The following is a 15,238-nucleotide window of genomic DNA, read 5'->3' as shown; positions in this document are numbered from 1 at the left end:
TGAACAAAACTAACCGCATGTTTGAATGCGTGTTGTTTACAAACAGCAGAAACAAAAGAATACCGACCGTTGCATTCGAAGGCTAGCCAGCACACTTGCGAGTAAAGAAGAATTCCCTAACATGCAATGTAGGGGATATAAAGATATAAAATAAATGCAGAAAAGTGGGTGTGGCACATAAACACACGTGGTAGGAAAATGCTCTTTAAATGCTCGAAAAAAATTTTTTTCAGCAAAATCCTTTTCGTAGTACTTAAATAAAATCGTAATCTATCGAAATACGATGAAAACCGAAAATCGAGTTTTTACGACCTAAAACACTGTGGTCCCTTTAGCGGGGGTCGTTTATGAAACTGTCCAAAATTTTCATTTTATTTTTTACTTACTAGTAGACTTTATGGACAATAAATTACCAGAGTTTCAGTATCAAATCGGATCTGAAGCGCCTGAAAAATACACTCCTGGAAATTGAAATAAGAACACCGTGAATTCATTGTCCCAGGAAGGGGAAACTTTATTGACACATTCCTGGGGTCAGATACATCACATGATCACACTGACAGAACCACAGGCACATAGACACAGGCAACAGAGCATGCACAATGTCGGCACTAGTACAGTGTATATCCACCTTTCGCAGCAATGCAGGCTGCTATTCTCCAATGGAGACGATCGTAGAGATGTTGGATGTAGTCTTGTGGAACGGCTTGCCATGCCATTTCCGCCTGGCGCCTCAGTTGGACCAGCGTTCGTGCTGGACGTGCAGACCGCGTGAGACGACGCTTCATCCAGTCCCAAACATGCTCAATGGGGGACAGATCCGGAGATCTTGCTGGCCAGGGTAGTTGACTTACACCTTCTAGGGCACGTTGGGTGGCACGGGATACATGCGGACGTGCATTGTCCTGTTGGAACAGCAAGTTCCCTTGCCGGTCTAGGAATGGTAGAACGATGGGTTCGATGACGGTTTGGATGTACCGTGCACTATTCAGTGTCCCCTCGACGATCCCCAGAGGTGTACGGCCAGTGTAGGAGATCGCTCCCCACACCATGATGCCGGGTGTTGGCCCTGTGTGCCTCGGTCGTATGCAGTCCTGATTGTGGCGCTCACCTGCACGGCGCCAAACACGCATACGGCCATCATTGGCACCAAGGCAGAAGCGACTCTCGTCGCCGAAGACGACACGTCTCCATTCGTCCCTCCATTCACGCCTGTCCCGACACCACTGGAGGCGGGCTGCACGATGTTGGGGCGTGAGCGGAAGACGGCCTAACGGTGTGCGGGACAGTAGCCCAGCTTCATGGAGACGGTTGCGAATGGTCCTCGCCGATACCCCAGGAGCAACAGTGTCCCTAATTTGCTGGGAAGTGGCGGTGCGGTCCCCTACGGCACTGTGTAGGATCCTACGGTCTTGGCGTGCATCCGTGCGCCGCTGCGGTCCGGTCCCAGGTCGACGGGCACGTGCACCTTCCGCCGACCACTGGCGACAACATCGATGTAGTGTGGAGACCTCACGCCCCACGTGTTGAGCAATTCGGCGGTACGTCCACTCGGCCTCCCGCATGCCCACTATACGCCCTCGCTCAAAGTCCGTCAACTGCACATACGGTTCACTTCCACGCCGTCGCGGCATGCTACCAGTGTTAAAGACTGAGATGGAGCTCCGTATGCCACGGCAAACTGGCTGACACTGACGGCGGCGGTGCACAAATGCTGCGCAGCAAGCGCCATTCGACGGCCAACACCGCAGTTCCTGGTGTGTCCGCTGTGCCGTGCGTGTGATCATTGCTGGTACAGCCCTCTCGCAGTTTCCGGAGCAAGTATGGTGGGTCTGACACACCGGTGTCAATGTGTTCTTTTTTCCATTTCCAGGAGTGTAATTAAAAGGAAATGTGCCGCTACCTTCCTGACATGCCCACATTTTGAAGCAGCATGGTACTAGCTCGGTGAGCAACGATTCCATGGATTACTTTCAAGCGAACTGGCACGGTATACCGCTAGAAGGCTGCACTGGACACACCCAGAATAGAACTGGCTGCAGGTTGAGAGAATTTGTCAGTGATTTGAAGGGAAAAATAGTAGGGGAGCTGGTGGACACAGCAGATCTACAAACAAGATGATAGAAACTCTGCAAGAGTGTTATGGCAAGGCTGTGAGACTGAACCTATCTTGAAAAGTGCAGTATGGGCTACATATTTCTACATAGTATCTGTTGTGGTTGGCAGGAGAGCCAACACCGTTTTGCTAAAGGAGGCCGAAATGCACGCGTTTTAGCTCAAGCAGGCTGGCGTGAGGTCTGGAACATGACAAGGGAATTAGAATTGAGAAAAATGGACGTAGCTGGTGGAATACTTAACTTTAATCCATTAATGACGAACGTCGGTCTTGACGGTACATGATTTACAATATCAATAGAAACTGATCGTGGCGCCTTGCTAGGTCGTAGCAAATAACGTAGCTGAAGGCTATGCTAACTATAGTCACGGCAAATGAGAGCGTAATTTGTCAGTGAACCATGGCTAACAAAGTCGGCTGTACAACTGGGGAGAGTGCTAGGGAGTCTCTCTAGACTAGACCTGCCGTGTGGCGGCGCTCGGTCTGCAATCACTGATAGTGGCGACACGCGGGTCCAACGTATACTACCGGACCGCGGCCGATTTAAAGGCTACCACCTAGCAAGTGTAGTGTCTGGCGGTGACACCACAGTATCAACAGATAAACATGCAAATCGTCATCTGTGCCATAGAAGCTGGTAGTAGTATCTGCAGGCTCAATGTGACCACAAGCCACACGTTCACAAGGGTAGGCTTCCAAATTGTATCAGCTTGCGTGGCAAGTTGACTTTCATGAATTCCGCTCAAACGTTTGTCGGATTCTATATACCACGTCATCAGAAGTGCAAGGTCGGCCTGGACCTTTACACAAGCATCCTTTCTCTTCAAATAGGCGACACCAACGAAAAATGTTTTTAGATGCAGGCGGATCAGTGCTAACACGCAGACGAAAAGCACTCTGGACCGAAGTCGCTGACTGATTCTTTGCAAACAGCAGCGCACTAAACGCCTTCTGTTGAGTGGAAGCCATCTTACTTTGCTGCAAGCTGAGACGACGCGTTGAGTGATACCTAACGGAGATATTCTGAAACTCTAGGCCACGCCCATTCAAACATTTTCTTTCCGACAATCCCATGTTTCGTAATTTTTACCGTTCAATATCAGGTCATTCTTTTTGAAACACCATACACATTACGCAAGTAGTAAGTTATCTATGTACAATGTTTAGCTGAAGTTACTACAGTCCCAAACACTAGCTGCTTGGTAATTAACAAGCAATGGAGCATGGCTGAAGTTATTTCATTGACAGACAGTAATGCTATGCAACAAACAAACGACGGATGAAGCATGGTTAAATTTTTATGCTGCCATATCGTTACTGTCTGTTTAGCAACTAAACAAGGAATAGTGTGCAGTTGAAAAAAAATGGCTCTGAGCACTATGGGACTTAACATCTGAGGTCATCAGTGCCCTAGAACGTAGAACTACTTAAACCTAACTAACCTAAGGACATCACACACATTCATGCCCAAGGCAGGATTCGAACCTGCGACCGTAGCAGTCTCGCGGTTCCGGGCTGAAGCACCTAGAACCGCTCGGCCACACCGGCCGGCTTGTGTAGCTGAAGCAACTACATTAATACACCCTCATTAGATGTTCACCAAATAAACTAGAAAATGAGCATAGGCTTACGTATAGCTAGACATTTGCCAGCTATTCAACAAGTAAAAAGGCGATGGAGCACTGTTGAAGTTATACGATTGGCTATCGAAAGATCTGTTCATGATGGGTACTCCGGATGCTGACTCCGAAAATGAAAGCGCACAGACTTGAAATTTGCCAGGAACTCCTCTCGCACAGTACTCACATAAACAAAATTTCCGTAAACAGCTTTAATTCTATGATGAATTTCCTTCGGGGTGACACCTTCTGCTGTCAAGAATTCAATGACTGCACGTTGCTTAAATCACATTGACTGACGGTCAGTATGCGCAGGGTTCCATACTTTACACTACATCAGGACAACCGTTCAATGCTAAGGCTTCCCGCCAACTGGAGCTGTAGAGAAGAGGCTACGGAACAATCCAGAACCTGCCACATACCAATGCTGCCAACTGTTGAAGAGTTAAGAAGGTGGGAGCATTACTTTTCAGTCAACCCTCGTACAATGTTAAGAAAGTCTGTTTTATTTAAAAACCCTTTTATATTCCCTTATGCTTATGGGTATTCTGCGGTAAACAAGTGTTGGAGCATAGTTGCATTGCTACAGTCCCATATGTTTATAGGTAGTCTAGCAAGTAATCAAGGGATAGAGCACAGTTGAAGTTATGGCATTCACAGACACTGTCCACCTGTTCAGCAAATTAACAAGAGAGAGACCGAATTTGAAGTTGCTACACCCCCACACGTTTAGAGGCCGTATAGCAAGTACAAAAGGGATGGAGCATAGCTGAAGATATTGCATTCCCAGATACTTGCTGGCTGTTCACTAATTAACAAGAGAGGGACCGAAGTTGAAGTTGCTTCACTTCCACACGTTTACAGGCGTATAGCAAGTAAACAAGGGATGGAACACAGCTGAAGTTATTGCGTTCCCAGACACTAGCCAGCTGTTCAGTAATGAACAAGAGAGGGGCTGAAGAAGTTGCTATACTCCCACACGTTTGGAGGCCGTATAGCAGGCAAACTAGGGATGGAGCACAGCGTAAAGTTCAAAATGGCTCTGAGCACTATGGGACTTAACATCTATGGTCATCAGTCCCCTAGAACTACTTAAACCTAACTAACCTAAGGACATCACACAACACCCAGCCATCACGAGGCAGAGAAACATCCCTGACCCCGCCGGGAATCGAACCCGGGAACCCGGGCGTGGGAAGCGAGAACGCTACCGCACGACCACGAGATGCGGGCCGGCTTAAGTTGTTGCACTCGCACACACTTGTCAGCTGCTCAGTAAATGAACAATAGGACAGTCGAAGCTGGTGAACTCCCACACGTTTAGAGGCAGTCTAGCAAGTAAATAAGGGACAGAGCACAGCTGAAGTTATTGCATACACAGACACTTGCCAGCTGTTCATTAATTAATAGGAGAGGGATTGAAGATCAAGTTGCTTCACTTCCACACGTTTAGAGGCTGTATAGCAAGTAAACAAGGGATGGAGCACAACTGAAGTTACTGCGTTCCCAGACGCTTGCTGGCTGTTCAGTAATTACCAAGAGAGGGACTGAAGTTGAAGTTGCTATACTCCCCACAAGTTTAGAGTTTGTCTAGCCACTAAACACGGGCTGGAGCACAGCTTAAGTCGTTGCACTCGCACACACTTGCCAGCTGTTTAGTAAGTAAACAAGGAGGGACTGTAGTTAATATTACTACACTCCCACGCATTTAGAGGCTGTCTAGCAAGTACAAAGGGATGGACTGCAGCTGAATTTACTGCTTTCCCAGACAACTGCCCGCTGTTCAGTAAGTAAACGAGAGTAACTGTAATAAAATTCGCTACACTCCCACACCTTCAGAGGTTGTCTAGCAAGTAAACAGGAATGGTGCATAACTGAAGTTATAGCATTCCTAGACACTTGGCGGCTGTTCAGTAAATAAACAAGAGAGGAGCCGTCGTTCAGTAAATAAACAAGAGAGGGGCTATATTTGATGTTCGTACAGTCCCACACCATTTGAGTCTGTCTAGCAAATAAACAAGAAATGGACCGTGGCTGTACTGATTTCATTCCAAGACGCTTAGCGGCTCTTCAGTAAATAAACGAAGGATGGAGTTACCACGTTCTCACACGGTCAGAAGCTGTTCAGCAAGCGACCGAGAAGTAAAGATGTGCTTCTCTTCGGGAGACACCACCTTGAAGTAGCACTGTCCGTGAGGGTGGGGAGGCTTGAGTGTTTGCTCTAAACTGAGGGCAATGTTGGCTGTGGGAAACTATGGTCAGTTAGGTCTCGGCTGATGGACCAGACTAAGTGTGTCCCACAACAACCTGTCATACAACATCCATTCCTTGTCCTTCCCAGCTCCTCAATACCCAACCCAAAGTCTGATGCAATCCATGCCAAGAGGTGGGTGGCACATGGGAAGACGTGTCGTGAATGGAGCCTCAGGGATAATGTGCGAACTCCCTGAGTAATTAGCCTTGCAAATGGTTCCAATGGCTCTGAGCACTATGGGACTTAACATCTACGGTCATCAGTCCCCTAGAACTTAGAACTACTTAAACCTAACTAACCTAAGGACAGCACACAACACCCAGCCATCACGAGGCAGAGAAAATTAGCCTTGCACTGCATGGGGTTTCTTCAGTACTGTCTGATTAGATCCCCAACTCTCATGGGACCAAAATGGACGCGAAAGAAAGTAGCAATAGTGTGGGGCAAGTTGAGACCTCAGACACCCAAACATTGGGGCTGAACAGGACATAACTGTTCAAGAAGTGGGAGCAGATTAAGATCAAAGACTTCCCTGTGGCTCAGAGCAGGAAACTTCTTAGAGAACAAAAGCTAAAGGAAGAAAAAGAGTGACTTCCTACACAAAAGTGAACTAAAAGAACTTGAGCCGAAGAACTTCAAGACAAGACTTTCCCAGGGCGAAGGGGGTGTTAAAACCTCTTCTACATCGAGGGCAGGCAGTAGGAGAACAAGGGAGGAATCTAAGACTGCCACTTCGCAGGATAAGGTCCAGAAAAAGCAGAGGTAAGAAATAAGGAAACAGACCTATAGCACTGCAATCTCGGTTTTTAGGATGTCGGTTATCCAGCAAGGCTATCCACTGGTCAAGATCACCTCACAGCAGGAGCAGCTCATGCAGATGGATCTCTTTGAGAACACTGGAGGGGAGGCTGGTTCAGGACCCATATTCGGGAATACAGTGGACTGGTTGAAGGAAAAGGTGCCCCTAACATAGCCGTGGGAGAATGCGAAGCTGCTGGTAAAGACAGTGGCTGAGCTTTCAAGGCCGCAAAGATATTAATCTGGGTGCCAAAACTCCTTAAGGATACATCTCCGAAAAAATATTTTCCACTTTTTTTGAATCAGATATCTCTTTATTTATATCGGATAGCCACTGAGTGCGAATGGAATGCCCGAAAGAAAGAGTGCGTAATGTAAGCTGACCAGACAAAATATTATCCACCCATTCAAACAGCGCACTGGTCTCTTTGTAGCGCTGTAGATGGTGTCATGTGACCCTCCAACGCTAACGTACGACATGGCAGTGAAGTTGTGTGTTTATACCAGTCAGTTGTATGGAATCAGTGCAGTAAGGTGGGTTGAAGTGGACGTATGACAGAATTATAGAAGGGAGCAATCGTGTTTGTAAAATTTATTGCAGTCCATTGTGGCGCGGTGGTACAACAACCTTATAATCCAATTAATATTAAAAAAGGTGGGAATTTAAGGAGATGGGACCTGGATAAACTAAAAGAACCAGAGGTTCTACGGAGTTTAAAGGAGTGCATAAGGGAGCAATTGACAGGAATGAGGGAAAGAAATACAATAGAAGAAGAATGGGTAGCTTTGAGGGATGAAGTAGTGAAGGCAGCAGAGGATCAAGTAGGTAAAAAGACGAGGGCTAGTAGAAATCCTTGGATAACAGAAGAAATATAGAATTTAATTGATGAAAGGAGAAAATATAAAAATGCAGTAAATGAAGCAGGCAAAAAGGAATACAAACGTCTCGAAAATGACATCGACAGGAAGTGCAAAATGGCTAAGCAGGGATGGCTAGAGGACAAATGTCAGGATGTAGAGGCTAATCTCACTAGGGGTAAGATAGATACTGCCTACAGGAAAATTAAAGAGACCTTTGGAGAAAAGAGGACCACTTGTATGAATATTAAGAGCTCAGATGGAAACCCAGTTGTAACCAAAGCAGGGAAAGCAGAAAGGTGGAAGGAGTATATAGAGGGTCTATACAAGGGCGATGTACTTGAGGATAATATTATGGAAATGGAAGAGGATGTAGATGAAGATGAAATGGGAGATACGATACTGCGTGAAGAATTTGACAGAGCACTGAAAGACCTGAGTTGAAACAAGGCTCCTGGAGCAGACAACATTCCATTGGAACTACTGACGGCCTTGGGAGAGCCAGTCCTGACAAAACTCTACCACCTGGTGAGCAAGATGTATGAGACAGGCGAAATACCCTCAGACATCAAGAAGAATGTAATAATTCCAATCCCAAAGAAAGCAGGTATTGACAGATGTGAAAATTACCGAACAATCAGTTTAATAAGCCAAAGCTGCAAAATACTAACGCGAGTTCTTTACAGACGAATGGAAAAACTAGTAGAAGCCGACCTCGGGGAAGATCAGTTTGGATTCCGTAGAAATGTTGGAACACGTGAGGCAATACTGACCCTACGACTTATCTTAGAAGCTAGATTAAGGAAGGGAAAACCTACGTTTCTAGCATTTGTAGACTTAGAAAAAACTTTGGACAATGTTGACTGGATTACTCTCTTTCAAATTCTGAAGGAGGCAGGGGTAAAATACAGGGAGCGAAAGGCTATTTACAATTTGTACAGAAACCAGATGGCAGTTATAAGAGTCGAGGGACATGAAAGGGAAGCAGTTGTGGGGAAGGGAGTGAGACAGGTCTGTAGTCTATCCCCGATGTTATTCAATCTGTATATTGAGCAAGCAGTAAAGGAAACAAAAGAAAAATTCGGAGTAGATATTAAAGTCCATGGAGAAGAAATAAAAACTTGAGGTTCGCAGATGACATCGTAATTCTGTCAGAGACAGCAAAGTACTTGGAAGAGCAGTTGAACGGAATGGATAGTGTCTTGAAAGGAGGATATAAGATGACCATCAACAAAAGTAAAACGAGGATAATGGAATGTAGTCGAATTAAGTTGGGTGAATCTGAGGGAATTACATTAGGAAGTGAGACACTTAAAGTAGTAAAGGAGTTTTGCTATTTGCGGAGAACAATAGCTGATGATGGCCGAAGTAGAGAGGATATAAAATGTAGACTGGCAATGGCAAGGAAAGCGTTTCTGAAGAAGAGAAGTTTGTTAACATCGAGTATAGATTTCAGTGTCAGGAAGTCATTTCTGAAAGTATTTGTATGGAGTGTAGCGATGTATGGAAGTGAATCATAGACGATAAATAGTTTGGACAAGAAGAGAATAGATGCTTTCGAAATGTGGTGCTACAGAAGAATGCTGAAGATTAGATGGGTAGATCACATAACTAATGAGGAAGTACTGAATCAGATTGGGGAGAAGAGAAGTTTTTGGCAAAACTTGACCAGAAGAAGGGATCGGTTGGTAGGACATGTTCTGAGGATTCAAGGGATCACCAATTTAGTATTGGAGGGCAGCGTGGAGGGTAAAAATCGTAGAGGGAGACCAAGAGATGAATACACTAAGCAGATTCAGAAGGATGTAGGTTGCAGTAGGTACTGGGAGATGAAGAAGCTTGCACAGGATAGAGTAGCATGGAGAGCTGCATCAAACCAGTTTCAAAACTGAAGACCACAACAACAACAACAACATTAAAAAACAGTCCTAGATACAATTCTGTATTGGTTCAAAAAACGACACGTGCCGCTCGGGTAGGTGATCATCACGTTATCGGGAAGTACAGCGGAAAATAGATACCTAACGGCCTGGGTTCGATTCCTGACTGGGTCGGAGATTTTCTCCGCTCAGGGACTGGGTGTTGTGTTGTCCTTATCATCATTTCATCCCCATCGACACGCAAGTCGCCGAAGTGGCGTCAAGACTTGCACCAGGCGAACAGTCTACCCGACGGGAGGCCGTAGCCACACAGCATCTACATTTTTATTTACTTTTGAGTATGGTAGTTCGGTGTAGGACCACCCCTGTTATTTACCTGTATTATGACCATTTGCCACTGTACTTCCAGATAACCTTATGATATCGTACGTGGGTGAAAGCGTCATTTTGGAACCAATAATGAATATTGTGCAACCTGGGATTGTTTTTTAAATATTTATCTGCTGTATTTCGACGTACCCATGACTAGATGGTGAACGAAGTTGCCCGATTTGTTGGTGTGTAAACAGGGACTCTTGAACATGCATATAAGGAATGGTGTCCTCCTCTCAACCCGAGTGTTATGCCTTGTCAATGAGAATCGGTTTCAGACCGCACAGGAATTGCTGCTATCAGTGAATCCAGCAAACCTTGAAAAGGGTACTGCGGACAGTGGCACAAAATGCTGCATATCTTCAGTAGGCCAAAGAACATAGAAAATAGTGCTGACTGGTCCCAGGAGTCACTGTTTTGCCTCTTTTGAAATGATGCAAGGCAGGGAATGCACCGACGGACCAGTGACGTTTTTAACCCTTTGTGTATGGAGAATCTACATCTACATCTACATGACTACTCTGCAATTCATATTTAAGTGCTTGGCAGAGGGTTCATCGAACAACAATCATACTATCTCTCTACTATTCCACTCCCGAACAGCGAGCGGGAAAAACGAACACCTAAACCTTACTGTTCGAGCTCTGATTTCTCTTATTTTATTTTGATGATCATTCCTACCTATGTAGGTTGGGCTCAACAAAATATTTTCGCATTCGGAAGAGAAAGTTGGTGACTGAAATTTCGTAAAAAGGTCTCGCCGCGACGAAAAACGTCTTTGCTGTAATGACTTCCATCCCAACTCGTGTATCATATCTGCCACACTCTCTCCCCTATAACGTGATAATACAAAACGAGGTGCCCTTTTTTGCACCCTTTCGATGTCCTCCGTCAATCCCACCTGGTAAGGATCCCACACCGCGCAGCAATATTCTAACAGAGGACGAACGAGTGTAGTGTAAGCTGTCTCTTTAGTGGACTTGTTGCATCTTCTAAGTGTCCTGCCAATGAAACGCAACCTTTGGCTCGCCTTCCCGACAATATTATCTATGTGGTCCTTCCAACTGAAGTTGTTCGTAATTTTAACACCCAGGTACTTAGTTGAATTGACAGCCTTGAGAATTTTACTATTTATCGAGTAATCGAATTCCAACGGATTTCTTTTGGAACTCATGTGGATCATCTCACACTTTTCGTTATTTAGCGTCAACTGCCACCTGACACACCATACAGCAATCTTTTCTAAATCGCTTTGCAACTGATACTGGTCTTCGGATGACCTTACTAGACGGTAAATTACAGCATCATCTGCGAACAATCTAAGAGAACTGCTCAGATTGTCACCCAGGTCATTTATATATATCAGGAACAGTAGAGGTCCCAGGACGCTTCCCTGGGGAACACCTGATATCACTTCAGTTTTACTCGATGATTTGCCGTCTATTACTACGAACTGCGACCTTCCTGACAGGAAATCACGAATCCAGTCGCACAACTGAGACGATACCCCATAGCTCCGCAGCTTGATTAGAAGTCGCTTGTGAGGAACGGTGTCAAAAGCTTTCCGGAAATCTAGAAATACGGAATCAACTTGAGATCCCCTGTCGATAGCGGCCATTACTCCGAGCGTTGCACAAGAGCGATGTTTTCTGAAGCCATGCTGATTACGTGTCAATAGATCGTTCCCTTCGAGGTGATTCATAATGTTTGAATACAGTATATGCTCCAAAACCCTACTGCAAACCGACGTCAGTGATATAGGTCTGTAGTTAAATGGATTACTCCTACTACCCTTCTTGAACACTGGTGCGACCTGCGCAATTTTCCAATCTGTAGGTACAGATCGGTGAGCGAGCGGTTGTATATGAGTGCTAAGTAGGGAGCTATAGTATCAGCGTAATCTGAAAGGAACCTAATCGGAATACGCGGAGGATGTGGTTCTGTGATGTTATACCATGACTTGGGCACATCTCCAGAGACTCTGACTGGAGTGTGGAGAGCGTCGCTTACCGACGACGCTGGGCTCGAGGTCCACGAAGACGGCCCTGGGCACGTGCTTGCCGGTGCTGGTCTCGCTGAAGAACGTGTTGAAGCTGTCCTCGCCGTAGCCCAGCGTCTTGTCAGACGGCATCTGGCCGTCCGGGTGGATGCCGTGCTCCAGGCAGTACAGCTCCCAGCACGCGTTGCCCATCTGGACTCCAGCCTGACCGATGTGGATCGAGATGCACTCCCTCTGGAAACACGAAAAGTGGGGAAGGGAGCTGAGCCAGCGTCAATAGGTAATTGTATCCAGCCATGACGGAAAGGTCTGTCTCCCTCTCTTTTTCTATACCCCCCCTCTCCCCTACACACACACACACACACACACACACACACACACACACACACACACACACACACACACACACACACCACAATGCTGTCAACATAGTCCGCAGCTGTCGATGATTACAGTATACATGTACAGACCGATGTAGGTGGCGTTAGTTATTTGGAGATGAAGAGGTTTGCACGGGACAGAGTAGCATGGGGAGCTACAACAGACCAGTCTCTGAGATAATACGAGGGGCGTTTGAAAAGTCCGTGCAGAGTCCGAGAGATGGCGCCAACGGTGCGTATCGAGGTCATGTTTAGTTAGTAGCATCTTTGGAAGGAACGCACTGCAAGTTTCAGCCATATTGCTCTATTATCTTTGTGTCTGGCATTCACATGCATCAAGGAAGTCGAGTGATTGTCAAGAAATGGACGAAAAAGAATTTCGTGTGGTGATTAAACATTATGAAAGGCAAAACGCCTCAGGAGACTAAAGAGAAGCTTGGTAAACATTACGGTGACTCTGCACTTTCGATTAGAACCGTTTATAAGTGGTTTCAAAATTTTTGGTGTAGCCATATGGGCACACGTGATGCTGGACGTTCTGGACGCCCTGTGAAGGTTACGACTCCAGAAATCATTGATAAAATCAATAATATGGTGATGGATGGCGGAAGGGTTAAGGTGGGTGAGTATCCTAGTGCTGTGGGTATCTCAAATGAATGGTTATATAATATTTCGCATTAGCATTTGGACATCAGAAAGCTATCCGCAATATGGGTTCCGCGACTGCTCACGCTTGACCAAAAACGGAATCGTGTGAAGTGTTACAAGGATGGTCTTGCAGCTGTCCAGGAAGAATCCGCAGGACTTTAAGCGTCGTTTCGTCACTGTGGATGAAACATGGATGCATTACTATACTCCTGAGACCAAACAACAATCCAGACAATGGGTTACCAAAGGGAGAACCTGCACCAAAAAAGACGAAGACCACTCCTTCGGCCGGAAGGGTTATGGCGTTTGGGATTTGCAAGGGATAATCCTCATCCACTACCTAGAAAAGGACAAAACTGTTACAGGTGCATATTATTAATCGTTATTGGAGCGTTTGAAAACAGAGCTGCAAGAGAAACGCCGGCAATTGGACCGCAAAAAAGTCCTTTTCCATCACGACAATGCACCAGCACACACCTCAGCAATTGTGGTCGCAAAATTAATGGAAATAGGATTCCAACTCGTTTCACATCCCCCCCCCCCCCCCCCCTATTCTCCAGACTTGGCTCCCTCTCACTACTATTTGCTCTCCAGTTTCAAGAAGTGGCTGGCAGGACAAAGATATTACTCAAACGAGAAAGTGATTCCAGCAACTAATAGCTATTTTGCAGACTTGGACAATTCCTATTATTCGGAAGGGATCAACAAATTAGAACAGCGTTGGACGAAGTGTATAAGTCTAAAAGGAGACTATGACGAAAAATAAGAAAGGTTTACATCAAACACGTAAATAGTTTTTATTTTTGCACGTTCTTTTCAAACGCCCCTCGTATATGCAGTGATATACAAAACTTAAGGAAGAACGTAACGTTCGTGCGATTTGTGTCATATATATATATATATATATATATATATATATATATATATATATATATATATATATATATATATGGACAAACGTGTGGTTCCTGAAGAGGGGCAGCAGCCTTTTCAGTAGTTGCAGGGGCAACAGTCTGAATGATTGACTGATCTGGCCTCGCAACATTAACCAAAACGGCCTTTCTGTGCTGGTACTGCGAACGGCTGAAAGCAAGGGGAAACTACAGCCGTAATTTTTCCCGAGGACATGCAGCTTTACTGTATGATTAAATGATGATGGCATCCTCTTGGGTAAAATATTCCGGAGGTAAAATAGTCCCCCATTCGGATCTCCGGGCGGGGACTACTCAGGAGGATGTCGTTATCAGGAGAAAGAAAACTGGCGTTCTACGGATCGGAGCGTGGAATGTCAGATCCCTTAATCGGGCAGGTAGGTTAGAAAATTTAAAAAGGGAAAGTTAGATATAGTGGGAATTAGTGAAGTTCGGTGGCAGGAGGAACAAGACTTCTGGTCAGGTGACTACAGGGTTATAAACACAAAATCAAATAGGGGTAATGCAGGAGTAGGTTTAATAATGAATAGGAAAATAGGAATGCGGGTAAGCTACTACAAACAGCATAGTGAACGCATTATTGTGGCCAAGATAGATACGAAGCCCACACCTACTACAGTAGTACAAGTTTATATGCCAACTAGCTCTGCAGATGATGAAGAAATTGAAGAAATGTACGATGAAATAAAAGAAATTATTCAGATAGTGAAGGGAGACGAAAATTTAATAGTAATGGGTGACTGGAATTCGAGTGTAGGAAAAGGGAGAGAAGGAAACATAGTAGGTGAATATGGATTGGGGCTAAGAAATGAAAGAGGAAGCCGCCTAGTAGAATTTTGCACAGAGCACAACTTAATCATAGCTAACACTTGGTTTAAGAATCATGAAAGAAGGTTGTATACGTGGAAGAACCCTGGAGATACTAAAAGGTATCAGATAGATTATATAATGGTAAGACAGAGATTTAGGAACCAGGTTTTAAGTTGTGGGAAATTAAGGAGATGGGACCTGGATAAACTGAAAGAACCAGAGGTTGTACAGAGTTTCAGGGAGAGCATAAGGGAACAATTGACAGGAATAGGGGAAAGAAATACAGTAGAAGAAGAATGGGTAGCTCTGAGGGATGTAGTAGTGAAGGCAGCAGAGGATAAAGTAGGTACAAAGACGAGGGCTGCTAGAAATCCTTGGGCTTCGTATCTATCTTGGCCACAATAATGCGTTCATTATGCTGTTTGTAGTACCTTACCCGCATTCCTACTTCCAGTCATAAGAGTCGAGGGGCATGAAAGGGAAGCAGTGGTTGGGAAAGGAGTGAGACAGGGTTGTAGCCTCTGCCCGATGTTATTCAATCTGTATATTGAGCAAGCAGTAAAGGAAACAAA

General features: G+C 45.3%; 1 protein-coding gene across 1 annotated transcript in view; it reads right to left on the bottom strand.

The window, feature by feature from the left end:
• The window catches only part of LOC126293530 (tubulin alpha-3 chain-like), a 224,273-nt gene that overhangs the window by 157,935 nt on the left and 51,100 nt on the right, over positions 1-15,238 (bottom strand). The window contains exon 2 of the mRNA XM_049986795.1: positions 11,908-12,130. Within this exon, the coding sequence (XP_049842752.1) occupies positions 11,908-12,130 (223 nt within the window). The remainder of the gene's footprint in view (positions 1-11,907; positions 12,131-15,238) is intronic.

Source organism: Schistocerca gregaria, chromosome 10, assembly GCF_023897955.1.
Source record: "Schistocerca gregaria isolate iqSchGreg1 chromosome 10, iqSchGreg1.2, whole genome shotgun sequence".
In the NCBI taxonomy this organism is placed as follows: domain Eukaryota; kingdom Metazoa; phylum Arthropoda; class Insecta; order Orthoptera; family Acrididae; genus Schistocerca; species Schistocerca gregaria.
Note: the sequence above shows the minus strand (reverse complement) of the source record. Positions and strands in the feature narration are given on the sequence as shown.